This window comes from Eurosta solidaginis, chromosome 3 (assembly GCF_040869045.1).
Source record: "Eurosta solidaginis isolate ZX-2024a chromosome 3, ASM4086904v1, whole genome shotgun sequence".
NCBI lineage: Eukaryota > Metazoa > Arthropoda > Insecta > Diptera > Tephritidae > Eurosta > Eurosta solidaginis.
The window spans coordinates 193,267,977-193,291,321 of NC_090321.1; the positions used below are offsets into that span (position 1 = coordinate 193,267,977).

Below are 23,345 nucleotides of genomic sequence, written 5' to 3' on the forward strand. Positions count from 1 at the left end.
ACGCAAGCTAAACAATATCATACAAATTGTACTTGAACACCGTCCGTTCCTGCAACCCAACCACTTACCCATTACACATAATAAATTCGTTATTAAGTACCCCCAGCATCCATACAATAATCAAGTTTACATTCATGCATACATACATGCATGTGTATGTGCTATGGTGAAGCAACACATACATGTGCATATGTACCTCGTGATGGAATGGCCCGACCTCACCCACTCAACGACATGTACGCACTTGTTTTTTTATCGGCCAATGTATATAAAGCACAGTTATATTTGAATATTTTATCAGTCAATTTGAGAATATTCAAACGTTTACACTTGCAAGCTCATCAAATATCCTTAGAAGCCTTTAAATACTTAGAAAAATCAAAATGAAGTATATTGTTGCTGTTCTATTCACGTTGTTTGCGTTGGTAAGGATGGACGCCGCGATAAATAGAGCAAAAATTATAAATTTATAATAAATTTTTATTAAACTTCACGTTATCCTTTTTCCTTTTCGCATCCATGCACAGGTCGCCGCTGAAGAGTACAAGCTACGCAACCAAGAAGATTTGTTAAAGGCGCGTAAAGAATGTATGGAAGCCAAAAAGGTCCCCGCTGCTCATATTGAAAAATATAAGAAATTCGAATTCCCCGATGATGAGGTGACTCGCTGCTATATCGAATGTATCTTCAATAAATTCCAACTCTTCAGTCCTACTGAAGGTTTCAATACACAAAATTTGATTGCTCAACTTGGTCATAATAAGGAAAATAAAGATGCTGTGAAAGCCGATATTGAAAAGTGTGCTGATAAGAATGAACAAAAATCGGATTCGTGCACATGGGCATACCGCGGATTCAAATGCTTCATCAGTAAGAATTTGCCGTTGGTGCAGGAGAGTCTCAAAAAGAATTAAGTATATTCACAAATGAAGCAAGAATTGCTTGATGTCGTTTGATAATAAAAAAAAAAATCCATAAACCCTCATTACAAGAAAACACCAAATGTATGCATACAAAATCCAACATCGCAGATCAAGAATAAACTACCATCAAAATACATTGTGCCCATACAAACGAAGGACAGAATACTCGTGAAACTATAATGGTAAACTGCATACGTGTAGACGGCGGAATGGTTGGTGTTTTAGCACTTCAACAAATATTTATGCCGACCGCCCACCACCGATTTGGCAGAAAAGGCATTTTGCTAACGAGACCCCGTCACTAATTTTTGTATGTTTACTAAAAAAAGAAATTAAAATAAATAAGCAAATACAATTATGTATTTAAAATAGTACGGTTGAATCATCTTGAAACGTCCTGTTAATTTCGCATTTAACTAATTTTTTTCACCAATTTGTTTCATTTACATATGTTAAATGTTAATAAAAATTCACAAATAAATAATGAATTAAATTATGTGCAAAAAGAATTTTAATTTATTCGGGTGTATAACATAACGGTGCACGGTAGGGTATTTGATCAGTCTAGCTGGCTAAAATTAAAACAACGGTTATTTCTCTTCAAAAAATTCTTTTCTCAATTATTTATTATGGAAAAAATATTTGACAGGTCAGGTTAGTTTGAACCATGATACAAAAAATGGAGGTAGTTCCATTTAGTGTGACGTTAGCCACTTGACTTTTGCGGGGACAATGACAATTTCACCAAAAACAAGCTACCAGATTGAAAAGTGTTACGAATTTTTCTAATTTTGATGGATTTCATATTAAGGAATACGACTAAATTACTTTCATAGTTATTTTAATTAAAAAAGAAAAAACGAGCCCCATGCCTTAGATATATTTTAGTACGAAATATCAGCCTAGAAAAGGAGGTTTTTAATAAGTTTTTCCAGCTCCCGAAAATTGTTTTGGTGGAAGGAACATGGGTCGAAGTATGCAAAGCAAGCAATATAACATGTCCGTACGTTTGCTCAGAACATTTTGACAAAACATACACGTTTGTCAGTTGCTTGCTCAAAGGAGGTCCTTATAAACCGACACCGCAATTTCTTGATAAATGGGCTACAAGTCCACATGTTTTATTTTTCTATTTATTGTATAATTCAAGTGTTGCGCTTTAGGAGGGAATTTTTAAACCACTTTTTAGGGAGAACATTACGCTGTAGCTCTGCAGGTTAGCCACTAGTTATGAGAGTGGTTTTGCCCTTTGTACCAGGGGTCACCTTGTGGCAGCCCCGCCTATGCCCATTCTGTATCCTTTTAGCATTGACATAGATGTGCAGACTTTGGAGGTACACTTTTTCTCAACATGCCTTAAGAAATATCCACTGTAGGGGCATGATAATAGGGCCATGGTAGAACAACAGGATTTTTCGTGTATTTTTTTTCTGTCAAGGTGTCAAGCTGCCATAAAGATATGAGCCATTAACCAATGTATAAGTCATTATCGACTATTTTTCAATAAAATTGCATGTTTTACTGTATTCTCAATCGATATGAATGCACATAAATCGTGCTAAAGCATATTATTATTGTCTCAGATAACCATGCGTTTTCATCCTAAAGGAAATTTCCAACCCAAAAACCACAATTTAACGGTATGGCAACGCTTCTGGCAAAACAACGAACATTATGAAACTTCAAAAATCTCCAAATACGTCAAAAAATTTTGAGTGGAACTACCTTCTTTTTTGTATCATGGTTTGAACTGGGTATGGTTCAACTATATACAGGTTGGCTCATCTGTAAAGCAACAAAATATGTCTGTTCAAATTGTCAAAATCTGTGTATTGGTGTTGGTGCGAATTGTATGGAATGGAAACATAAAACTTAGCAGTTTTTGTATGTGTAAGTAAAATGTTGCCAATGGGTTGGTTTCATTTTGAGTTTGCCATCTCCTTTTGACAATCCCTTCGACCATGCAATGACATAAATAAAATCAGCTGATGAGATGAGCCAACCTGTACCTAATTGAACCATGGAACTGGGTGAATGAACATAGCCTGAAGTTCATAGTGTTACCAGAAGTTTGCTAAACAACAAAACTGTAAAACCCCATCAGAAACCAGGACCTCTGTCATTGTTAACATTGGAGTGGAGCAGGGCCGGATTAACAAGTAGGCAGAATAGGCAGCTGCCTGGGACCCCGATTTTAGGGGGCCCCCGAAAAATTAAAAAAACTTCTAAAATTTCCTTACAAACACAAAATTATAGAGAGTGAAAGAAAAATATAATCAGAACTGAAAATAAATTTTACTCAAATTATTAGAACGCAGTAACGATTCTTTATTAATAAAAGAATAATAATCAGTTCACGACAAAGGCGCAATACGTATTTAATGAAATAGGAAAATCAAACTGAAAAAAATATGACAAATATTTTTTCTTTAAACAACTAAAAATACAAAGATTGCTATGATTAAATGTATTTCAATATCCCTTCTCAATCTTGTAATCCTAGTTTAGAGCATAATGTGTTAAATCTATTTGCATCCAATGCCTTAGTACATATATCAGCCAGGTGGGCTTCTGTATTGATTGATGTTAATTTTATCATGCCCTTTGAAACGTTGTCTCTGATAAAATGGTGGTTGATATCAATGTGCTTTGTTCTTTTTAATTCATAAGTATTAGCCATATCAATACAACCATTGTTATCCTCAAATATTTCAATTTGTTCATAGCTAATTTGTTTAAGGTCCTTAAGTATTCCACGTAACCAAACTGCTTCTGTTACTGCTGCACTTAAAGCTACATACTCTGGCTCACTAGATGATAATGCAACAGTAGTTTGCTTTTTGCTGGACCATGCAACTGTGCATCCATAAACTTGAAAAACGAATCCGCTCACTGATTGTCGATCCGTTGCATCACTTGCCCAATCTGCATCAGCAAATCCAACAAGAGATTTGTCTTATGTTTCTTTAAAAACCAACTTCTTTTGTTTAGAACCCTTCAGATATCTTAATATCCTTTTTAAACATCGCCAATGATCATTACCAGGATTTTGTTGATATCTTCCCATGTAACCAAGCGAATAACAAATATCAGGTCTTACACAGAGCATTATGTACATTAAACTTCCCAACAATTCTCTGTAAGGCTTATTAAGTATAATTGGTTCCTTATTTTGTAACAGTTCCAGTCCTTTCTCCATAGGACTGCGTACGTAATTACACTCTTCCATACCGAATTTACTTAGCACTTTATCAACACTTGATTCTTGCGACAATGTTATATAATCTCCAAAAGTTTCAATCTTTATACCAAGAAAATACTTCAATACACCGCAGTCGGACATTTCAAATTTTTTACTTAAAGTTGTTTTCAACCAATTAATGGACGAAATGTGTTTTCCAGCAATTAGTAAGTCGTCGACATACATAATAACAATTAAAAAATCTCCATGATTAAATTTCGTACACTGAAAGAAATGGTGCTAGTAAAGTCAACAAATCGGTTCTGTTGTTCTTGACTTAACGGAGATTCGGTGAAATTGATCGAATTATGGTTAATTCGAACCGAGTTCTTTGTCAAACGAACAAATTAGTTTAGTCATTTCAACAGAAGAGAAATTGTCGCTCTTAAGTTAACAAGTAAAATTGTAAAATTGACAGATTCCTGGTCAATCTAACTGATTTTGCCGTACAGAGATTTTCGTAGCTTGCGAGCTTTGCCTTCTTCTATTTCAACACCTTCAGGTACGGCCATGTACAAATCCTGCAGTTCACCATGTAAAAATACCGTTTTTACATGAAGCTGGTGGAATAATAGATGCTCATGAGCTCCAACAGCAAGAACAACTCTAATTGTGGTTAATTTTGCTACTGGAGCATACGTTTCAATATAATCCATGCCCTCTTTCTGTAAAAATCCCTTTTCAACAAGGCGAGCTTTGTAGCGTGTTGGAAGTCCATTTTCATCTTCCTTAATCTGAAAAATACATTTGGATTTTAGCAACTTTGCACCTTTTGGAGGAGATACAATATCCCAAACGTTGTTTTTATTCATAGATTTAAGTTCGTCTTCAATTGCATTCAGCCAATTATGTGCATCACTTCTCCCAGCAATTTTTGAATAAGTTTCAGGATAATCTGAGTGATTATAAGCGGCAGAAGTGGCTCTAAATCCAGTAAAGAAATCAAGTAACTTACTTGGAGGTCGTCGCTCCCATTCACTGCGCCGAATAACAACTTCAGAACTAATATTTTCTGTAGAAAGACCCGCTGTATCTTCAGTATCGTTTAACACATCATCAGCTTCGTTTACCGCATCTTCGAAGATATCTTTAGCTTCATCATTTTCTTCAATAGCTTCTTATTCATAGTAAAATTCGTTTTGATAGCTGCTATTGCACACTGGTACTTCTGGCATGAGTACATCATTTTCATTTTCCCCTTCTTGCTCGTGGCTTGGTCTTATTCGTATTTCCTTATTATCTGCTTCATTGGATACTTTCTCTTTGTATGGAAAAACTGTTTCATCAAACTTCACAACTTTTGATCTTTTATATTCCAAAGTTTATAACCTTTTGACCTGACTTGCTGCTCTTCGGATGAAGCTTCTTTCTATGCTGACTACGTATGCATGCATACGCTTTGCAACCAAATACTCTAAGTTTGCTTACATCTGGCTTCCCTCCATACCACATTTCAGCAGGAGTTATAGAACTACCCAACGACTTTGTTGGAATTCGATTTACTGCATAAACAGCAGTATATACAGCTTCGCACCATATTCTTTTTGGCACATTTGATTCGAAAATTTAGTGAGACAACTAAAGATGGCTGGTGCTACAATGAATGAGGAAGATCTGTTCGCACAATTATTTTTGACCTTGCCAGAGAAGTTCGATCCTCTTGTGACGGCATTACAAAATATCAGTGATGCGAAGTTAACTATCAATCTAGTGAAAGAAAGATTGTGACCTGAAGAAATTAAGATATGTGATCGTCAACAAATGCATTGTATTGAAAATATGGCGTTTTCTAGTAAAAAGACTTCCAAGAAATTTTAGAAATTTCCGGGAAAGTGCTTAAAATGGTGAAAGGTGGGTCATAAGGCTAAAGACTGTCGTAATGTTAACGCTCGAAACGCAGTTGAGAACAATAAATCTACACGTATGTTTTGTTGCTGACCGTGGAAGTGAACATAAAGAGATACAAAATTCAAATTTGAAATTTAAACTAGACTCAGGAGCTAGTGACCATTTAGCAAATGAGAAATGGTATTTTGAAAAGCTCTTGAAACTAGATAACCCCGTAACCCCGTTTTCATTGACGCTGCCAAGGATAGTCAAACTCTTACTGCTAACTATGCAGGACAAATAAGTGGTTTTAGTAATAAAGGAGTGCAGTGCAGTTTGTAATGAATGACGTTTTGTTGGTATCAGAACTGCGTGATAATTTGTTATCTGTTCGTAAACTTACTAAAGCTAGCGTGGATGTTATATTTTGTAAAAATAAAGCTAATTCATCAAGAATGGAGAGCTGTTGGCAACAGCATAACTACGTGATGGATGAAATTGAAATTGATGTTATGCGACCATCAGCATTGATATGTAATCAAGAGAACGTGAAACTATGGCACAAGCGGTTCTTTTTTTTTTTTTCTTTTTTTTTCTCGGACGTTGTGGCAGCGTACTGCCCTCAAGTGGCCCGATGAAACCAGGCTAATCCTGTTTTTTTTTTTTTTTTTGTATCCTAATTCTTATTTATGTGTTACTTATAATTTTTTTGTTACCGAGTTTTTGAGAGGCAGTGGCTTCTTAAGCGCCGAGATCTAAAACCGCTCAGCTACGGAGAAACTCATCAGCTGAGAAATATAGATTCATACAATAGACTAAAAGTATAAATATAATTTTTTAATTATTAAGAGAAGATAGAACCGTCTTTTTTATGGCAAAGAGCGAGTCCGAAACATCAATTATTCTCGAGTGAGAGTTATAATCTTCACACAAACATAGAAAAGGTTCGTGTAGTTGGAAATTACTTCTGCATTGTTTAAGAATTATAGGTTTATAATGCCTTGAAACTCGGCATGGAACATTCAAGTTTACTTCGTTCAATAGAAATGGGCTTGAAATCGATACATTTAAAAGTCTAGCCATAAATAGTACACCTAGCATTTCTCTACGACTTGCAAGGGTAGGAAGATTTATTAGTTTTAATCGATTAGTGTAAGGAGGAAGATTATACGGAGAGTCCCATTGAAGATTTCTAAAGGCGAAAAGTAAAAACTGTTTTTGAATTGATTCTAGTCTATCCACATGAACTTGATAACGCGGATTCCAAATTATCGATCCATATTCTAATATCGGCCTCACCAATGATGTAAAAAGGGTTTTTGTAACGTAAGGATCACTAAACTCCTTTGCCCATCTTTTCATAAATGCTAAAACTCCTCTCGCTTTATTGACTGTGACATTAATATGAGGGTTGAAACTAAGTTTGCAATTCATTGTAACTCCCAAGTCGACAAAAACATCAACGCTTTCCAGAGTTTGACCATTAATTGTGTAGGAAGCTGGCTGTATGTTCCCACGTGAAAAACACATGGATTTACATTTTTCTATGTTGAGAGGCATACAATTCGCATTACACCAAGTAACTAAACGATTTAAATCCGCCTGGAGTACAGAACGTTCTTCAACCGACGCGTATGACTTAAAAAGTTTTACGTCGTCGGCATACATTAAAATTTTAGAATATTTTATAGTTGTGGAAACATCGTTTATAAAGATCAAAAACAGAATACGACCGAGATGGCTGCCCTGAGGCACACCGGAGGGAACATCGATGACATTCGAACAAATTTTTTTAAAAATGACTCTTTGAGTTCTACCGCAAAGATAGGAGGAGATCCAGCGAGTTAGGCCAGGTTGAAAACCAAGCAATTCGAGTTTATAAACAAGTAATGAGTGGCGTACTTTGTCGAATGCTTTGCTGAAATCAGTGTATATAACGTCGGTATGATGATTGTTTCTAAACCCATTAAAGACGTGAGTTGTAAATTCAAGCAAATTGGTTGTGGTTGATTTGGCTCTACAAAAGCCATGCTGAGAACTATCTATCAATGTAGAAATCGAAAATGTAAGGTGATTAGTAACGATAGCTTTGCTATTCCACGATAGTTTTCAATAGACGACTTGCTTCCTTTTTTATGGAGTGGGAAAAGAAAAGATTTCTTCCAAGCCGTCGGGAAAATGCCATTTTTTAAAGATAGGTTAAACAGATCAGTAAGGGGCTGGTAAATGTATTCCGCACATTTTTTAAGAAAACATGTTGGGATCAAATCGGGCCCGTATTTGAAGGATTCTTTTAGGGTCTTTAGATGTAGTAGAACATCTTCAGGCAGCAAATGTGGGGCATATATTGAGTTACTAGAATGGAGCTCATACGGATAATTTGTATGTGATGAATCAACCACAGCAGAGTAATTAGAGTGAAAGAATTGAGCGAAGAAGTTTGCAATCTCTTGATCGTCGCTGGAAATGCTATTTCTAAACTTCATGGCAGAAGGAAATCCGTTAGTTCTGCGTTTAGAATTTACGAAATCATAAAAAGACTTCGGGTGGCAAATAATGTTTCTTTTAATTTTACATATGTAAGCTTTATAACACTTTTTATTAAGTTCAAAATACTTATGACGGAAAATAGCGTACTGTGCATAATGAGAATGTAAACCGGTTCTCTTATATAATTTGAATAAACGTGATTTCTTATTTTTTAAAGCTTTTAAATCTTTAGTAAACCAGGCTTGCACTGGTTCAATGTACGAGCATTTGCGTTTGGGCACATGTTTTTCAAATAAAGTATAAATGGTTTTATTAAAATGTAAAACGTTTTCCTCTACATCCTCTTTATATCGAGGCCAAGTTATCTCAGAAAGCTCTTTATTTAAATTGTTAAAATTAGTTTTGGAAAAATCAAAGCATCCGGTAGAGACACATGTTTTGTTAGTGCAGCCGACTTCGTTGCTTATGATTTCGTAAGTTATCTCAAGAGAAGGATGGTAAGCGTCTTCTGGAAAAACAAGAGGTTCACACCGATTTATAGAGAATTTAGATATGTCGTCAACAAATGCTAAGTCTAAGAATTTTCCATACTTATTTGGAAAGAAGTTGATCTGATTAAGGCAAAGATCAGTAATTCCATCCAAAAAGTCATTGTAATGCATCTTGGATGATACGGGGACAATATTGTGATCAACGGTATTCCAAGATATATGTGGCAGGTTAAAGTCGCCTAAAACAATCATTGAGTCCGTGGACTTTATCATCGAATTTACTGATTGTAACAGTGAAATATGGTGCATATACACTGATAGATCCGAAGACGGTGGAATATAGCAAACGGCTAAGTAAATATGACCCCGTTCTAGTAAGATTCGGATGCATTTAAACTCGATGGAATCAACTTCGGCTAAATTAACATTTTCAGATGGAATTGAAGAATGTACGGTGCTACTGAATAAGAAGTCACAGATTGAGAAGTTACAGTTTCAGAAGTTACAGTTTGAGGCTCTAAGGTTTTTTCCGCGGCCTTAGAAGTGGATGGAACCACAGCTTGCGGATTAGGGGAAGCCAAGTCTATGAGCTCCACTTGCGGAAGATTAATGTTCTGAGCAGGATTAAGATTCAAAGCGTTAAGTGAGTCTTCAGGGTGTTTTTGATTATTATCGCGGTTGTCTTTATTTCTATTTAAACAATGCGGTAACTCATCCAAACACTTGAAGGATTTGAACAAGCTATCGTATTGATTGAACTTTTCCGTGATTATGGAAAACTCTTTAGCAATATCAGAAAACGCATTTCGTGTTTGTCTAAACAGTTTAAATAGGTCAACCTCAGTTGATCTGCATTTAATGCATGACCAACGTACTCCCTTCTCCCCATCATTGACAGTGTCAACAACTCTAGCTGTCAGTCCCGCGCACTTTCCATGGGCGAGCCCATCGCAAAGCCAGCAAGAGACAAAACGTTCGGATTCGCTTTTTACCTGACAGTTTTTGAAAATGCAAGTCATTTTTTATAGAAAGGTGAAAAGAAACTAGTATAAGAATATAGAAATGGTAGAGATATATCTGTAAATTACAAAGAAAAAACAATTGAAATAGCACTGAGAATGAGAAAGGTTATATATAAAGCAACTCTGAAAGTTTGGGAGCTTAGCTAGCAGTTTTAGAGTCACTGTCACTTGACACTTAAAAAGCGACGCAAACAGCTGCGAATACAGTAAATTGCGAGAAAAACAAAAAAATGCACAATGACTCGGCAAACACAAAATAAGAAACTGATTAATAACTTTAAAAATTCACAAAATCTTAACTTTTCAAAGCAAACCAATTGTATTATTGGGGCATATTAGTCAACAGTCATTCGATGAATTGATCAATAAAGAGCTTGTAACAGGGTTACAAATAAAGAGTGAGAAAATAGAATTTTGTGATGTGTGTGTCGAGGTAAAGCATTGTCGAGAACCATTCAATGGGCATCGTGACCGAGCCAGTAGGCCACTTGAGCGGATTCACTCCGATGTGTGCGGACCAATTGATCCTGTTGCTTGGAATGGATCAAAATATTTCGTATCTTTCATTGAAGATTAGATACACGCATTTTGCAATGGTTTACAATATAAAACATAAGTCGGGTGAAAATTGGTACAGGGAGAAAGGAATTCAAATTGAACCAACAGTCACTTATTCACCGCAATAAAATGGCGTTTCAGAACGCTTTAACAGGACGTTGGTGGAAAAAGTGAGATGTATGTTAATCGAATCAAATGTGCCAAAAAGAATGTAGTGCGAAGCTGCTTATACTGCTGTTTATGTAGTAAATCGAATTCCAACAAAGTCGTTGGGTAGTTCTATAACTCCTGCTGAAACGTGGTATGGAGTGAAGCAAGATGTAAACAAACTTAGAGTATTTGGTTGCAAAGCGTATGCATGGATACGTAGTCAGCATAGAAAGAAGCACCAAGTCAGTGATGGTTGGTTACGCTCCAAAAGGTTATAAACTTTGGAATATAAAAGATCAAAAGTTGTGAAGTTTCATGAAACAGGTTTTCCATACAAAGAGAAAGTATCCAATGAAGCAGATAAAAGGTGAATACGAATAAGACGAAGCCACGAGCAAGAAGGGTAAAATGAAAATGATGTACTCGTGCCAGAAGAGGTGTGCAATAATAGCATTCAAACCGAATTTTCCGATGAAGAAGCTATTGAAGAAAATGATGAAGCTAAAGATATCTTCGAAGATGCGGTAAACGAAGCTGATGATGTGTTAAACGATACTGAAGATACAGCGGGTCTTTCTACAGAAAATATTAGTTCTGAAGTTGTTATTAGGCGCAGTGAACGGGAGCGGCGACCTCCAAGTAAGTTACTTGATTTCTTTACTGGATTTAGAGCCACTTCTGCCGCTTATAATCACTCAGATTATCCTAAAACTTATTCAAAAATTGCTGGGAGAAGTGATGCACATAATTGGCTGAATGCAATTGAAGACGAACTTAAATCTATGAATAAAAACAACGTTTGGGATATTGTATCTCCTCCAAAAGGTGCAAAGTTGCTAAAATCCAAATGTATTTTTCAGATTAAGGAAGATGAAAATGGACTTCCAACACGCTACAAAGCTCGCCTTGTTGCAAAATGATTTTTACAGAAAGAGGGCATAGATTATAATGAAACGTATGCTCCAGTAGCAAAATTAACCACAATTAGAGTTGTTCTTGCTGTTGGAGCTCATGAGCATCTATTATTCCACCAGCTTCATGTAAAAACGGTATTTTTACATGGTGAACTGCAGGATTTGTACATGGCCGTACCTGAAGGTGTTGAAATAGAAGAAGGCAAAGCTCGCAAGCTATGAAAATCCCTTACGGCAAAATCAGTTGGATTGACCAGGAATCTGTCAATTTTACAGAATTTTGTTAACTTAAGAGCGACAATTTCTCTTCTGTAGAAATGACTAAACTAATTTGTTGTTGAAAAAACAAGTAAAATTTAACGATCAGCAAATTGGACCAACTCACACATTGGAAACTCAATAAGCAACAACACTGCAGCAATCAACATTGCTTCAATCAACATGGCTACAATCACCATCATTGCTCAATCAACATTCTGAATTGCCCAGTTCACCACGGACACTTCTTACATCACCAACATCCTCAACTTCGTCAACAACTGAATCACTTAAGCAAATGGCACAAAAAGAGCATATCAACGCTATTACAACGTTGTTTATCGGTTATAAAATCACTAAGCCACCTACACCACTAGTCAATAAGATCGATATACCCCAACTAAATGCGCCCACTACTGCAGCAATCAGACCAAACGCTGTCATAATTCCCGTAAATTGAGGAATGCACCACCACCACCACTACTACCACCGTTGGATACCTGGAGACATGTTGCAAACTCACCACAGTCTGTGTGTAGCTTACGATCACCACCACCACGTCAACATTCGTCTTCACAGAAAGTATGCGATCAGAAAGTCCTGTATATATGCCTGCTGAGCTAGCAGAGGATCCTAAGTTGCGAAAGAAGTGTCAAGTGTTGATGGAGAACAATGAACATGTTATCAAGTATCAGAGAAAGGAAGCCGCTTTCATTAATGAATTGCTAGAGAAGCAAAGGGAAATGCAACGGCAGCGGGCACTTAAACGTCAAGGATTCCAAAATTTAGCGAAACAGAAACTTATTGAAGATAAACGGTTAATGGCAGAAATTACTGAAATGAAGCGGCAGCGAGACGAAATGCCTAAACAGCTAGTCGGTGTAGAGGAACTTGAACCACAACAACCACAAGCAGGCCAGCAACAACAGCCGCAACCGTCTCCTCTTTTGAAACGTAAACGTATACGATTGCTATGATTAAATGTATTTCATTACCCCTTATTAAAATACACGTAACGCAGTAACGATTCTTTATTAATAAAAGAATAATTATCAGTTCACGACAAAGGCGCAATACGTATTTAATGAAATAGGAAAATCAAACTGAAAAAAATATGACAAATATTTTTTCTTTAAACAACTAAAATTACAAAGATTGCTATGATTTACATACATTTGAATATGCAACGATTGCTATGATTAAATGTATTTCAATACCCCTTCACAATCTTGTAATCCTAGTTTAGAGCATAATGTGTTAAATCTATTTGCATGCAATGAATTAGTACATATATAACCCAGCTGGGCTTCTCTATTGATTGATGTTAATTTTAGCATGCCCTTTGAAACGTTGTCTCTGATAAAATGGTGTTTGATATCAATGTGCTTTGTTCTTTTTAATTCATAAGTATTAGCCATATCAATACAACCATTGTTATCCTCAAATATTTCAATTGGTTCATCGCTAATTTGTTTAAGGTCCTTAAGTATTCCACGTAACCAAACTGCTTCTGTTACTGCTGCACTTAAAGCTACATACTCTGACTCACTAGATGATAATGCAACAGTAGTTTGCTTTTTGGTGGACCATGCAACTGTGCATCCATAAACTTGAAAAATGAATCCGCTCACTGATTGTCGATCCGTTGCATCACTTGCCCAATCTGCATCAGCAAATCCAACAAGAGCTTTGTTTGATGTTTCTTTAAACACCAACTTCTTTTGTTTAGAACCCTTCAGATATCTTAATATCCTTTTTAAACATTGCCAATGATCATTACCAGGATTTTGTTGATATCTTCCCATGTAACCAATCGAATAACAAATATCAGGCCTTACACAGAGCATTATGTACATTAAACTTCCCAACAATGCTCTGTATGGCTTATTAAGTATAATTGGTTCCTTATTTTGTAACAGTTGCAGTCCTTTCTCCATGGGACTGCGTACGTAATTACACTCTTCCATACCGAATTTACTTAGCACTTTATCAATACTTGATTCTTGCGACAATGTTATATAATCTCCAAAAGTTTCAATCTTTATACCAAGAAAATACTTCAATACACCGCAGTCGGACATTTCAAATTTTTTACTTAAAGTTGTTTTCAACCAATTAATGGACGAAATGTGTTTTCCAGCAATTAGTAAGTCGTCGACATACATAATAACAATAAAAAATCTCCATGATTAAGTTTCGTACACTGAAATAAATGGTGCTAGTAAAGTCAACAAATCGGTTCTGTTGTTCTTGACTTAACGGAGATTCGGCGAAATTGATCGAATTATGGTTAATTCGACCGAGTTCTTTGTCAAACGAACAAATTAGTTTAGTCATTTCAACATAAGAGAAATTGTCGCTCTTAAGTTAACAAAATTCTGTAAAATTGACAGATTCCTGTCAATCTATCTGATTTTTCTGTTAACACAACTGATCTTACAGGTCATTTCAACGGCGATCAACTGTCAATACATGAGCAAATTTGAAAGAGAATTTTACGTTCACTGGGCTCTCTACTTTGTACATATGACGATGGTACGACTTGTTAAAAAAAAACACCAAAATAAGAAAACCATCAAATCAAAAAAACACACAAAATGGGAAAACAACAAAAAACTAGTTTTTCAGTTATCAATACAAAACAAAAAAACCCTTTTTTGAATTTACTGTGCAAAAATTATGAGATACCGGTACACCTATCTATCGGGTACAATTTTGCAACTTCTCGTCCAAGCGAAATGCAAAATTGCGCCCCCTTGTTACAAAAGTTTTGTTTGAACGAACAGGAATTTTTCCAAAGTTAGTTACATTTTGTTCAAGTTTTTACGAATTTTCACTCACGCGAACGAATTTAGTATGATAATAAAAAACGTCCTTTTTTAGTGTTGATGTTTCCGACAACATAAAAGTTTGAGTTGTTTTGGAATTGTTTCAACTTAAAGTGTTACGAAAATTAAACTTGCCGAATTACGTGTAAAGTTACTCCAGTGATGAATTACCTTCCTGCGATTTGATTCTTTACTTTTCTATAACTTACAAGTTCTCTTTTTAAAATGTTACGTCAAAGATTTATACTACAAGTTTTGTTCGAAACATCAAGTGTAGCAACTACATGCGAGAGAAGAAATTGAGAATGAGCTGAGCTGCAACTGAAAGAATTGAGAATCAGTTTTGTGACTATTATTTTCATTTCTATTTGCAAAACGAAGTTCAAATCTGTAAATTAAATAAATTATAAAATATAAAATTTAGTGAAAGTGCGTTTAATAAAACAAAATTATAAAGTGTATAATGTTTAATGTGTGCCAGCATATTTGATGTAGCCCAATTGACGTTCGGTTAGTAAGTTCCACCGTGGTGTGATGGTAGCGTGCTCAGCCTGCCACACCGTATGCCCTGGGTTCGCACACCAGGTAAAGCAACATCAAAAATTTTAGAAATAAGGTTTTTCAATTAGAAGACAATTTTTCTAAGCGGGGTCGCCCCTCGGCAGTGTTTGGCAAGCGCTCCGAGTGTACTTCTGCCATGAAAAGGTCTCAGTGAAAATTCATCTGCCTTGCAGATGCCGTTCGGAGTCGGCATAAAACATCTAGGTCCCGTCCGGCCAATTTGTAGGGAAAATCAAGAGGAGCACGACGCAAATTGGAAGAGAAGCTCGGCCTAAAATCTCTTCGGAGGTTATCGCGCCTACATTTATTTTTTTATTTTTAAAAAGGTCGAGAATATTTGAGAACAATAAATGACTGGAATTTTCGACAATATTCTGGAACATTTGAATTTGTATATAAAACGGGGATAATCAAGTCTGAGAATACTCACCGTAAACAATTACCTAGTGTAAAGTGAATAAGTGAACAAAATATCCTTGTTATTATCACTTAAAAGTCCGCGCTTTTTTCTTTAGCGTAGTGAAACCATCATTTTTCGGGAGTGAAAGTTTAAGTGCAATACACCAGTAAATACTCAAACTATCGCTAGCGTCTTAAGTTGTTAATATGTAAAAGAAATTTCTAGTTCATATTTATAAATTTTTATGAAAGATATAAGTTTGTATTTTTTAATCGAAAAAAGAAGGGAACGAACGTCAAAAAGGGCCCCCAAATTGATGGTTGCCTGGGCCCGAGGTAGCCTGTCGTAAGACGCGACTAAAATACCAGATTTAAGGGGTTGTGTAGCGCAACCTTTCGAGGTTGCCAGCGCAATATACAGCTGCACCAAACCCAATTGTCAACCTCGCCTATCCGTTGCGAATCCTGTTTCTTTAACAGCCGAGGCTCTGGCGACCTCGAACTCCTCATGCATCTAGTGGGTGGGAGGGCGGTATGGCCTAGAAAGTCGCATGTGGTCATAACAAATCGTTCCCAAGATGGTCGGGCTTGGTACCAGAACGTACCGGATCTGCATCAGGCAAAGGACCATAAACTCGATAACACTCTCCAAGGCCTTCGGAGAGTATCCTTATCACAACAACAACAACAACAACAGCATAAAACGTGCTCGACCGTTTCCCCCTCCAACCGGCACTTTCTGCATCTGCTATCACTGACCAAGCCTAATTTAAAAGCATGTGTTGCCAGAAGGTAGTGTCCAGTCAGAGTACCCGTCATTAGTATACAGACCTCTCTTTTTAATGATAAAAGTAACTTTGTTAGTTGTAAGATGTACACATGGTCTTCGACACTTTAGAGCCCTGCGCTTGGGTCCACGCCTTTTCCGCTTGATCGATCATGTGCAACTCTCGACTCCGCTCAATATCGGTCAATATTGTTGAGACGTATACGGAGTCCAGCAAGTTTCGAGGGATGCCCTCTTTTTAGCTAGTAGTCTGCTTTTTCATTTCCATCTATTCCTATATGACCTGGGGCCCAATATAAATGTTAGCTTCAAGGTAGGTAGGTAGGTTGAACTGGCCGGTCCATGAGGACCTCACATAGACTGATTGAGTCCGTAGTGTTACCAGAAGTTTGTTTTAACGACCAAACTGAAAAACCCTATCAAAAACCAGGAACTATGTTATAAAATAACTCCGTCCTCTTGGCAAATACTAGAAGCTTCCTAGGACTTAAGCCACTTGCTGCTTCTAGATCTGACAGCTGTATCACTCCTAATAGCTGGAGTCTTAGCCTGGCAAGTGCAGGGCACAAGCACAGAACGTGCTCGATCGTTTCTTCCTCCAACCCGCACTTCCTACATCTGCTATCACTGACCAAGCCTAGTTTAAAGGCATGTGACGCCAGAAGGCAGTGTCCAGTCATAATACCCGTCATGAGTCTACAGTACTCTCTTTTTAATGATAGGAGAACTGTGTTAGTCTAAGGTTGTAAGACCTACACATAATCTTCGACACTTTACAGCCCCGCGCTTGAACCCACGCCTTTCCCGCTTGGTCGATCATGTGCACCTCTTGCCTTCGCTTAATCTCGCCCAATCTAATTGGGACATCTACGGAGCAAGCTTCAAGGGATGCGCCCTTTTTAGCTAGTTCGTCCGCTTTTTCATTCCCATCTATTCCCATATGCCCTGGGACCCAATATAGATGTATGCTTCTCGCTGTACCGATTCTCTCCAGAGACTGCTTACACTCTAACACGCATTTAGATGCTGTGCTATGCGAGATTATTGCCTTAATTGCTGCTTGACTGTCAATATAAAAGTTAACACGGTTGCAGCTTAAGCTATTCTCTTCCAGGGTTTCTACTGCTTTGGTTACGGCTAATATTTCCGCTTGGAAAACGCTACGGTAATCCGGCAGCCTGTAGGATCTGCTTATTTCCGGATCAGCGCAGTATACCGCAGACCCTACTCCTTCCACTACTTTGGAACCATCGGTGTACACATGTATCGCCTCGTCCGCCATTTGCGCACCCTTGCGCCAACCGTCCACCTCTATTGTGGCCTTAAGATCTCCCTCGAAGCGCAGATAGGGAATCATGTAGTCTGTTCGTCTTGTGATTGATGACGCTATACTACTATGGCCATATGGTCGGCGCTCAAGCTGCCCCGAAGCACCGAGCCTGGTTGCGGTCGTTAACGCTTTGTTCTTTGCTACCAGGTCTACAGGTGGGATGTGCAAAATGGCATACAGTGCAGCCGTCGGGGTTGTTTTCAGGGCTCCCGTAATGCTAACCATCGATAGTCTGCATACCCCCCCTAATCTTTTGAGGTATGTTGTTTTTTGTGTGGCTTTCCACCAAACAAGAACTCCATAGTATAGAATAGGGCTTACAATCGCTGTAAAAACCCAATGAGAAAGAGAGGGCGATATGCCCCACGTACACCCCAGCATTCCTTTACATGCATAGAGTGCCGTTGAGGCCTTCTTGACCCTCTCCTCCACGTTGAGCTTCCATGACAGCTTACTGTCTAGGATGATTCCTAAATATTATGTGCAAGGTTTCTCCTGTAAGGTCACCCCTCCTAACTTAGGCCTGGTCCAATTTGGGACCTTGTACCTCTTTGTAAACAAGACCATATCCGTCTTCTCCGCATTGACTTTCAACCCGACTTTAGATGCCCACGTATGAATATCGCGAAGCGCCCGATCCATCAAAGAACTCATCGTTGGAAGGCACTTTCCACTTATGACAATTGCAACGTCATCTGCGTAAGCCGTAAGTTTTACGGGTCCCTCATCGAATTGCCTGAGCAGTTGGTTGATGACCAGCGTCCACAGCAGAGGTGATAGCACCCCTCCCTGCGGCGTGCCCCTGTCCACTGATTTCGTGGCCTCGTACAATCCCCATTGTGATGTAATCTTTCTGCAATTGAACATGCAGCCGATCTATCTGATTAAGGCAGGATGTACTTTAATGTAATTAAGACCATCCATAATCGCCCATTTTGCAACATTATTGAAAGCCCCGGCAATGTCCAAGAAGACTCCTAGGGCATACTCCTTATATTCCAGGGATTTCTCTATGCTTATTACCACCCTATGCAATGCGGTGTCTACCGACTTGCCTTTGGTGTACGCATGCTGTGTTGTGGAGAGCAGCTTTTCATCCACGTTGGACTTTATGTACACATCTATCAGCCTCTCAAAGGTTTTGAGCAGAAATGATGTTAAGCTAATGGGTCTATAGTCTTTGGAATACATGTGACCGATCTTCCCCGCCTTTGGTAGAAAAGCTACACGAGCAGTTCTCCAAGAGTGCGGTACATGATTCAGTCGTATGCACCCATCGAATATTATTTTAAGCCATTCCACGACCGCCCTACTTGAGACTTGTAGCATGGCCGGGAATATACCATCTGGGCCCGGCGATTTAAACTTAGAAAACGTCTTCACTGCCCACTCGATCTTGGTATCGGTTACCAAGCCCGGCACTACTAGCTCCGTGATCGAAGTGTGAGTGATGTCTGCTGGCTCCTCTAAACCGTCTCCCGATGGGAAATGTGTATCGAGAAGCACCCCAAGGGATTCCTCACTATTACGTGACCATTCCCCGTTCTCTTTCTTTATTAGTCCCTGGACTATGTTTCCCTTTGCTAGGACTTTTTTCAACCGTGCTGTTTCGCTGGAACACTCTATGTCCGTACAGAAACTTTTCCATGAGTTTCTCTTCGCCCTGGTAATTTCACGCTTGTAGATCCTCAGTAGATCCCTGTACTCGTCCCGACACTCTTCGCTTTCCGCGGCCTTTGCGAGCTTAAACATTTCTTTTACCTGTCTTCTTAGAAGACTCAGCTCATTGCTCCACCATGGCGGCTTTGCTTTTCCTCTGAATCTTCTTAGAGGGCAAGCTTTGTTATACGCAGTCATAAGCGTCCTTGTTAGGAATTCATTCGACTCCTCCAGTTCCTCTACATTAGCAACCTCTTTGGGTTGTCCCAGTTTTGTTTCTACATGTTTCTGGAATTTAGTCCAGTTCGTTGACCTAGGGTTTCTAAAGGTTCACCCCTTCTCTACCCTCTTTAGGGGGATGTTGAAGCTGATATACGCATGGTCGGAGAAGGATGGTCTATCAAGAACCATCCAATCATACCTTGATATATCACGCTCGGAGCTCAATGTAATATCCAGAACATTGCTGGATGTTTGACCAATGTATGTAGGGACATTTCCCCTGTTGGCTAACTGCAAATTGGTTTGCAGGATGTAACAAAACAGAGATTCGCCTCTCTCGTTCGTATCTGCTCTTCCCCACGCATTGTGGTGCGCATTTGCATCTACGCCTATGACCAACCGCCCTTTGCGCCCTTCCTCCTGTACTAGCCTTTTGCACTCCATCGGTTGGACCTCCACAGCATGGGCCATGTAGCAGGACGCCAGGATAAATGCCTGCTTATTATTTTGCTCAACGGCCACCGCTACGAGATCCTCAGTGGTGTAATTAGGCAGCATATATGAATGCAGCTGTTTCCTTACCATTACTACAGCTCGCACCCGTCCTTCCGTTTGCGCGTAGTAAACGCCAAACCCGCGCGCGCTAAGTCCAGAAACCTTTCCTCCCGATGAGAGCCACGGCTCCTGGATCAGCGCCACGTCAAACGAACCCTCCTCAAGGGTTAGAGGAGTTCGCTCGACGTCACTTTACTGTGTTGGAGGTTTATCTGTAGGACTCGCAGCACCATTGGGCTGTTTGTCCCCCTCCAGCACCTTCGTCTTGACGTCGTCGTCCTCCCCTTGCCCTTTTGGTTTAGAGTATTCGAGGCCCCCTTCAGCCTCTCGTGACTGTTGTGCAGGGTGTTCCTCTGTGCGAGTCACAGCACCATTTAGCGGTTGGTCTTCTTCTAGCACGTTCGTGGTGACGTCGGGGACCTCCAGCTGTCTTTTTTCCCTTAGGCTTTTGAGGTCCTTTTCGACTTCGCCCACCTCTAGCGTGTTAGGGTTTTTATCCTCGGGACTTCTTTTCCTGAGTCGCATGTAAATTTTGCCAGTGCCAAAGGACATTTTACCAAGCTGCGTGTACAAAATATCCTCCGCCTGCTTGTTTATTTGGAAGATGTAGAACTAACCATCCTCTGTAGGCCGAGATACAGTAAGTACCTTCCAATCCTGTGTCGGTATGTTCGGATTCTGATTCTGCAGAAGTCGCAGTGTATCCTCCGACTTCATCACGCATGGTATCCATACCTTAACTTTTGGTACCGTGGGGATTTGCGCTTTATCCACCACCTCAAACCGCGAGTTCGTGCCTTGCCTTTGGAGGTTTGGAACCACTTCCTCCAGCCACCGCAAGCTCGCGATGTTGTCGCACGCTATCATCTTCACACCATTATACCATCCCCCCGAATCAAAGGTTGGAAGGGGCTTACTTGGTTGTTCCCGCATCATCTTAAGCATTAAGCTAATAAGCTCCCTTTCCACAGAAAGTAGTCATTTGTCCGAAAGGACTGCTACGATCAACCAGCGCCACAGTCAGTGACTGCTTTGCGACATCACTCATCTTCTCGGCAAAAGCAGGAATCTTAGCGTTATCTCCCTTTGGCACCTCCGAGAAAGCCGGAGTCTTAGCGTTAACTCCCTTTAGCGCCTCCGAGAAAGCCTTATCTCCCTTTAGCGTTATCTCCCTTTGGCTTATCTCCTACTTCCTTAATTGGAACTCCCCTCTGACTCGCAGCTTTCGAGGTAGTTGCTACCTCGCTATTGGAGCCCATCTGTCTTACAGCTTTGGGCCTACTTGTCTTGTCTATGCGACTGCCCTGCCTCGCGGCTCCAGGACTGGATCCTTTCTGCCTCTTGAAAGCAGGCTTGTCGCCTTCCGCCGAACGTTGCCTCTTCATTCTGCCATTCGACGCTTCTTCCTCCTCGTACCGGTTGCAGAACCGAGGGTTTCTCGCAGCAAACCTTTTGAACTGCCTTCGACCTACTTCTACCGCTTCATGGGTCCATTCCAAGCGCTCGATCTCCACTTCTGTTGGGTCGACCACTGCTCCCAAGCGTTGTACAATTCTTAGTGCTGCACGGTACTGCGAGAGAGCTCTTTTACTTCCTCTGCTCCGTACCCTTCTCCACTCCTCTACTCCGTTTTCATTTGTGTGCTTCTCCAACACGGAGTTCATTGAATCAGCACTACTCTCGCTCCCGAGTCCGACGCATCGCTTAATTCGTATTTGTCGTCCTTGGATTGCGACTCAGTCCTCTTTACATCGTCCTTATTACAGTCAGGTAATGAGTCGTTCATCTTGGTCGTACGACCACCTGCCCGACAAGGCGGGCTCAGCGGTCCAGTATTATATACGGGGAAAGAACCGTCCGCCACAGCAGCGCCCCTTACTGTGGTAAGGCCATTAATACTTCCCGAGTTGGACCGGTATCGGGAAGGCTCCGTTCGAATACAGCCGAATTTATCCCCTGGCTCCAAATCGTACAATAGGCACGGTCCGCATAACACCCTGGAGTAGGGGGTTGGCAGTTCTTGGTCACCGACATCCCGCCGCCCCCGTATGAGGCGAAACGGCGTAGATGTCAGTCCTAAACAGCTCCGCCTCATAGTCGGGTGCTATGGAGTTCGGCTAAGCCCTCACACCAACGACAAGGTGCCTACCCTAGTGAGGGGTAGCTTCAAACTTCATTATAATTTATTATTTATACACAAGTAATAAGACTATGTCTTTTATTGTGTTATACATACATATAAGGTGATAACATTAACTTATTTTGATTTAATAATGAATTGATAACATTAAAAACATTTTTAAACGGCAAATTATTAGCATTATAACGCAAATAGGACAGCATAATTGTCTGCGTTTTCGACACATTCAGATTAAGTCTATTAGACTTCGACCATAGAGAGATTGACTCCATGTCTTCGTTTACTCTACAAATGAGGTCCTCAGAAAGTCCTAAAGGTGCAGAAAGATATATTTGTGCGTCATCGGCATAGAGATGTAAAGACACGTTCTTACAACAACTTTCAAGGTCGTTAATATATAGGGTGAATAAAACCGGACCGAGGATCGAACCTTGCGGCACACCACACACTACTGGTAATAGTCTGGAGCAGTTTTCCTTAGACACAATCCTCTTTTTCCTATTTGTTAAATAGCTACCCAATAATTTAATGGCATTGTCACTGAATCCGAAATATGATTCCAGTTTCTGGAGAAGAATTCTGTGGCTAACAGTATCAAATGCTTTCGAGAAATCTAAAAGCGTTAGAACAGTGATATCACCTCTATCAAAGTATGGGCGTATGTCCTCCATTACTTTGAGCATAGCAGTAGAACAGCTATGCCCCCGACGGTATCCAGATTGGTTGTGGGAAATGCGACACTTATTTGTCAAATACTTTATCATTTGATTCAACAGTAGTTTTTCAAAAACCTTCGATAAGGATGGCAGAATACTTATTCGTCGAAAATCTGCTGGTACCACTGAGTTGTTTCTTTTCGCAATAGATGTTATATTGGCCACTTTCCAAGCATCAGGAAATTTTAATGACGTCAACGCACAATTGAAAATATGACTCAAGGGTGATAGAATGTTAAAATAAGCTTTTGAAATCTAAAACTTATTCTGTCAT

The 23,345-nt window shown here is 39.4% G+C and overlaps 1 protein-coding gene across 1 annotated transcript; it reads left to right on the top strand.

Annotated features, from left to right (window-relative positions):
- The first annotated feature begins 267 nt into the window (after nt 1-267).
- Nucleotides 268-1,432, top strand: Obp44a (Odorant-binding protein 44a). Its single transcript, XM_067774383.1, has 2 exons — nt 268-425; nt 528-1,432. The coding sequence occupies exons 1-2, from the start codon at nt 384-386 to the stop codon at nt 912-914; spliced, it is 429 nt and encodes a 142-aa protein (XP_067630484.1). The 5' UTR covers nt 268-383; the 3' UTR covers nt 915-1,432.
- Nucleotides 1,433-23,345: the final 21,913 nt, after the last annotated feature.

Bases quoted from the DNA above. Each gene is read 5' to 3' on its own strand.
- Obp44a (XM_067774383.1), top strand. From the start codon at position 384: ATGAAGTATATTGTTGCTGTTCTATTCACGTTGTTTGCGTTG. The intron at 426-527 runs GTAAGGATGGAC...ATCCATGCACAG, and splicing joins TATTCACGTTGTTTGCGTTG to GTCGCCGCTGAAGAGTACAA.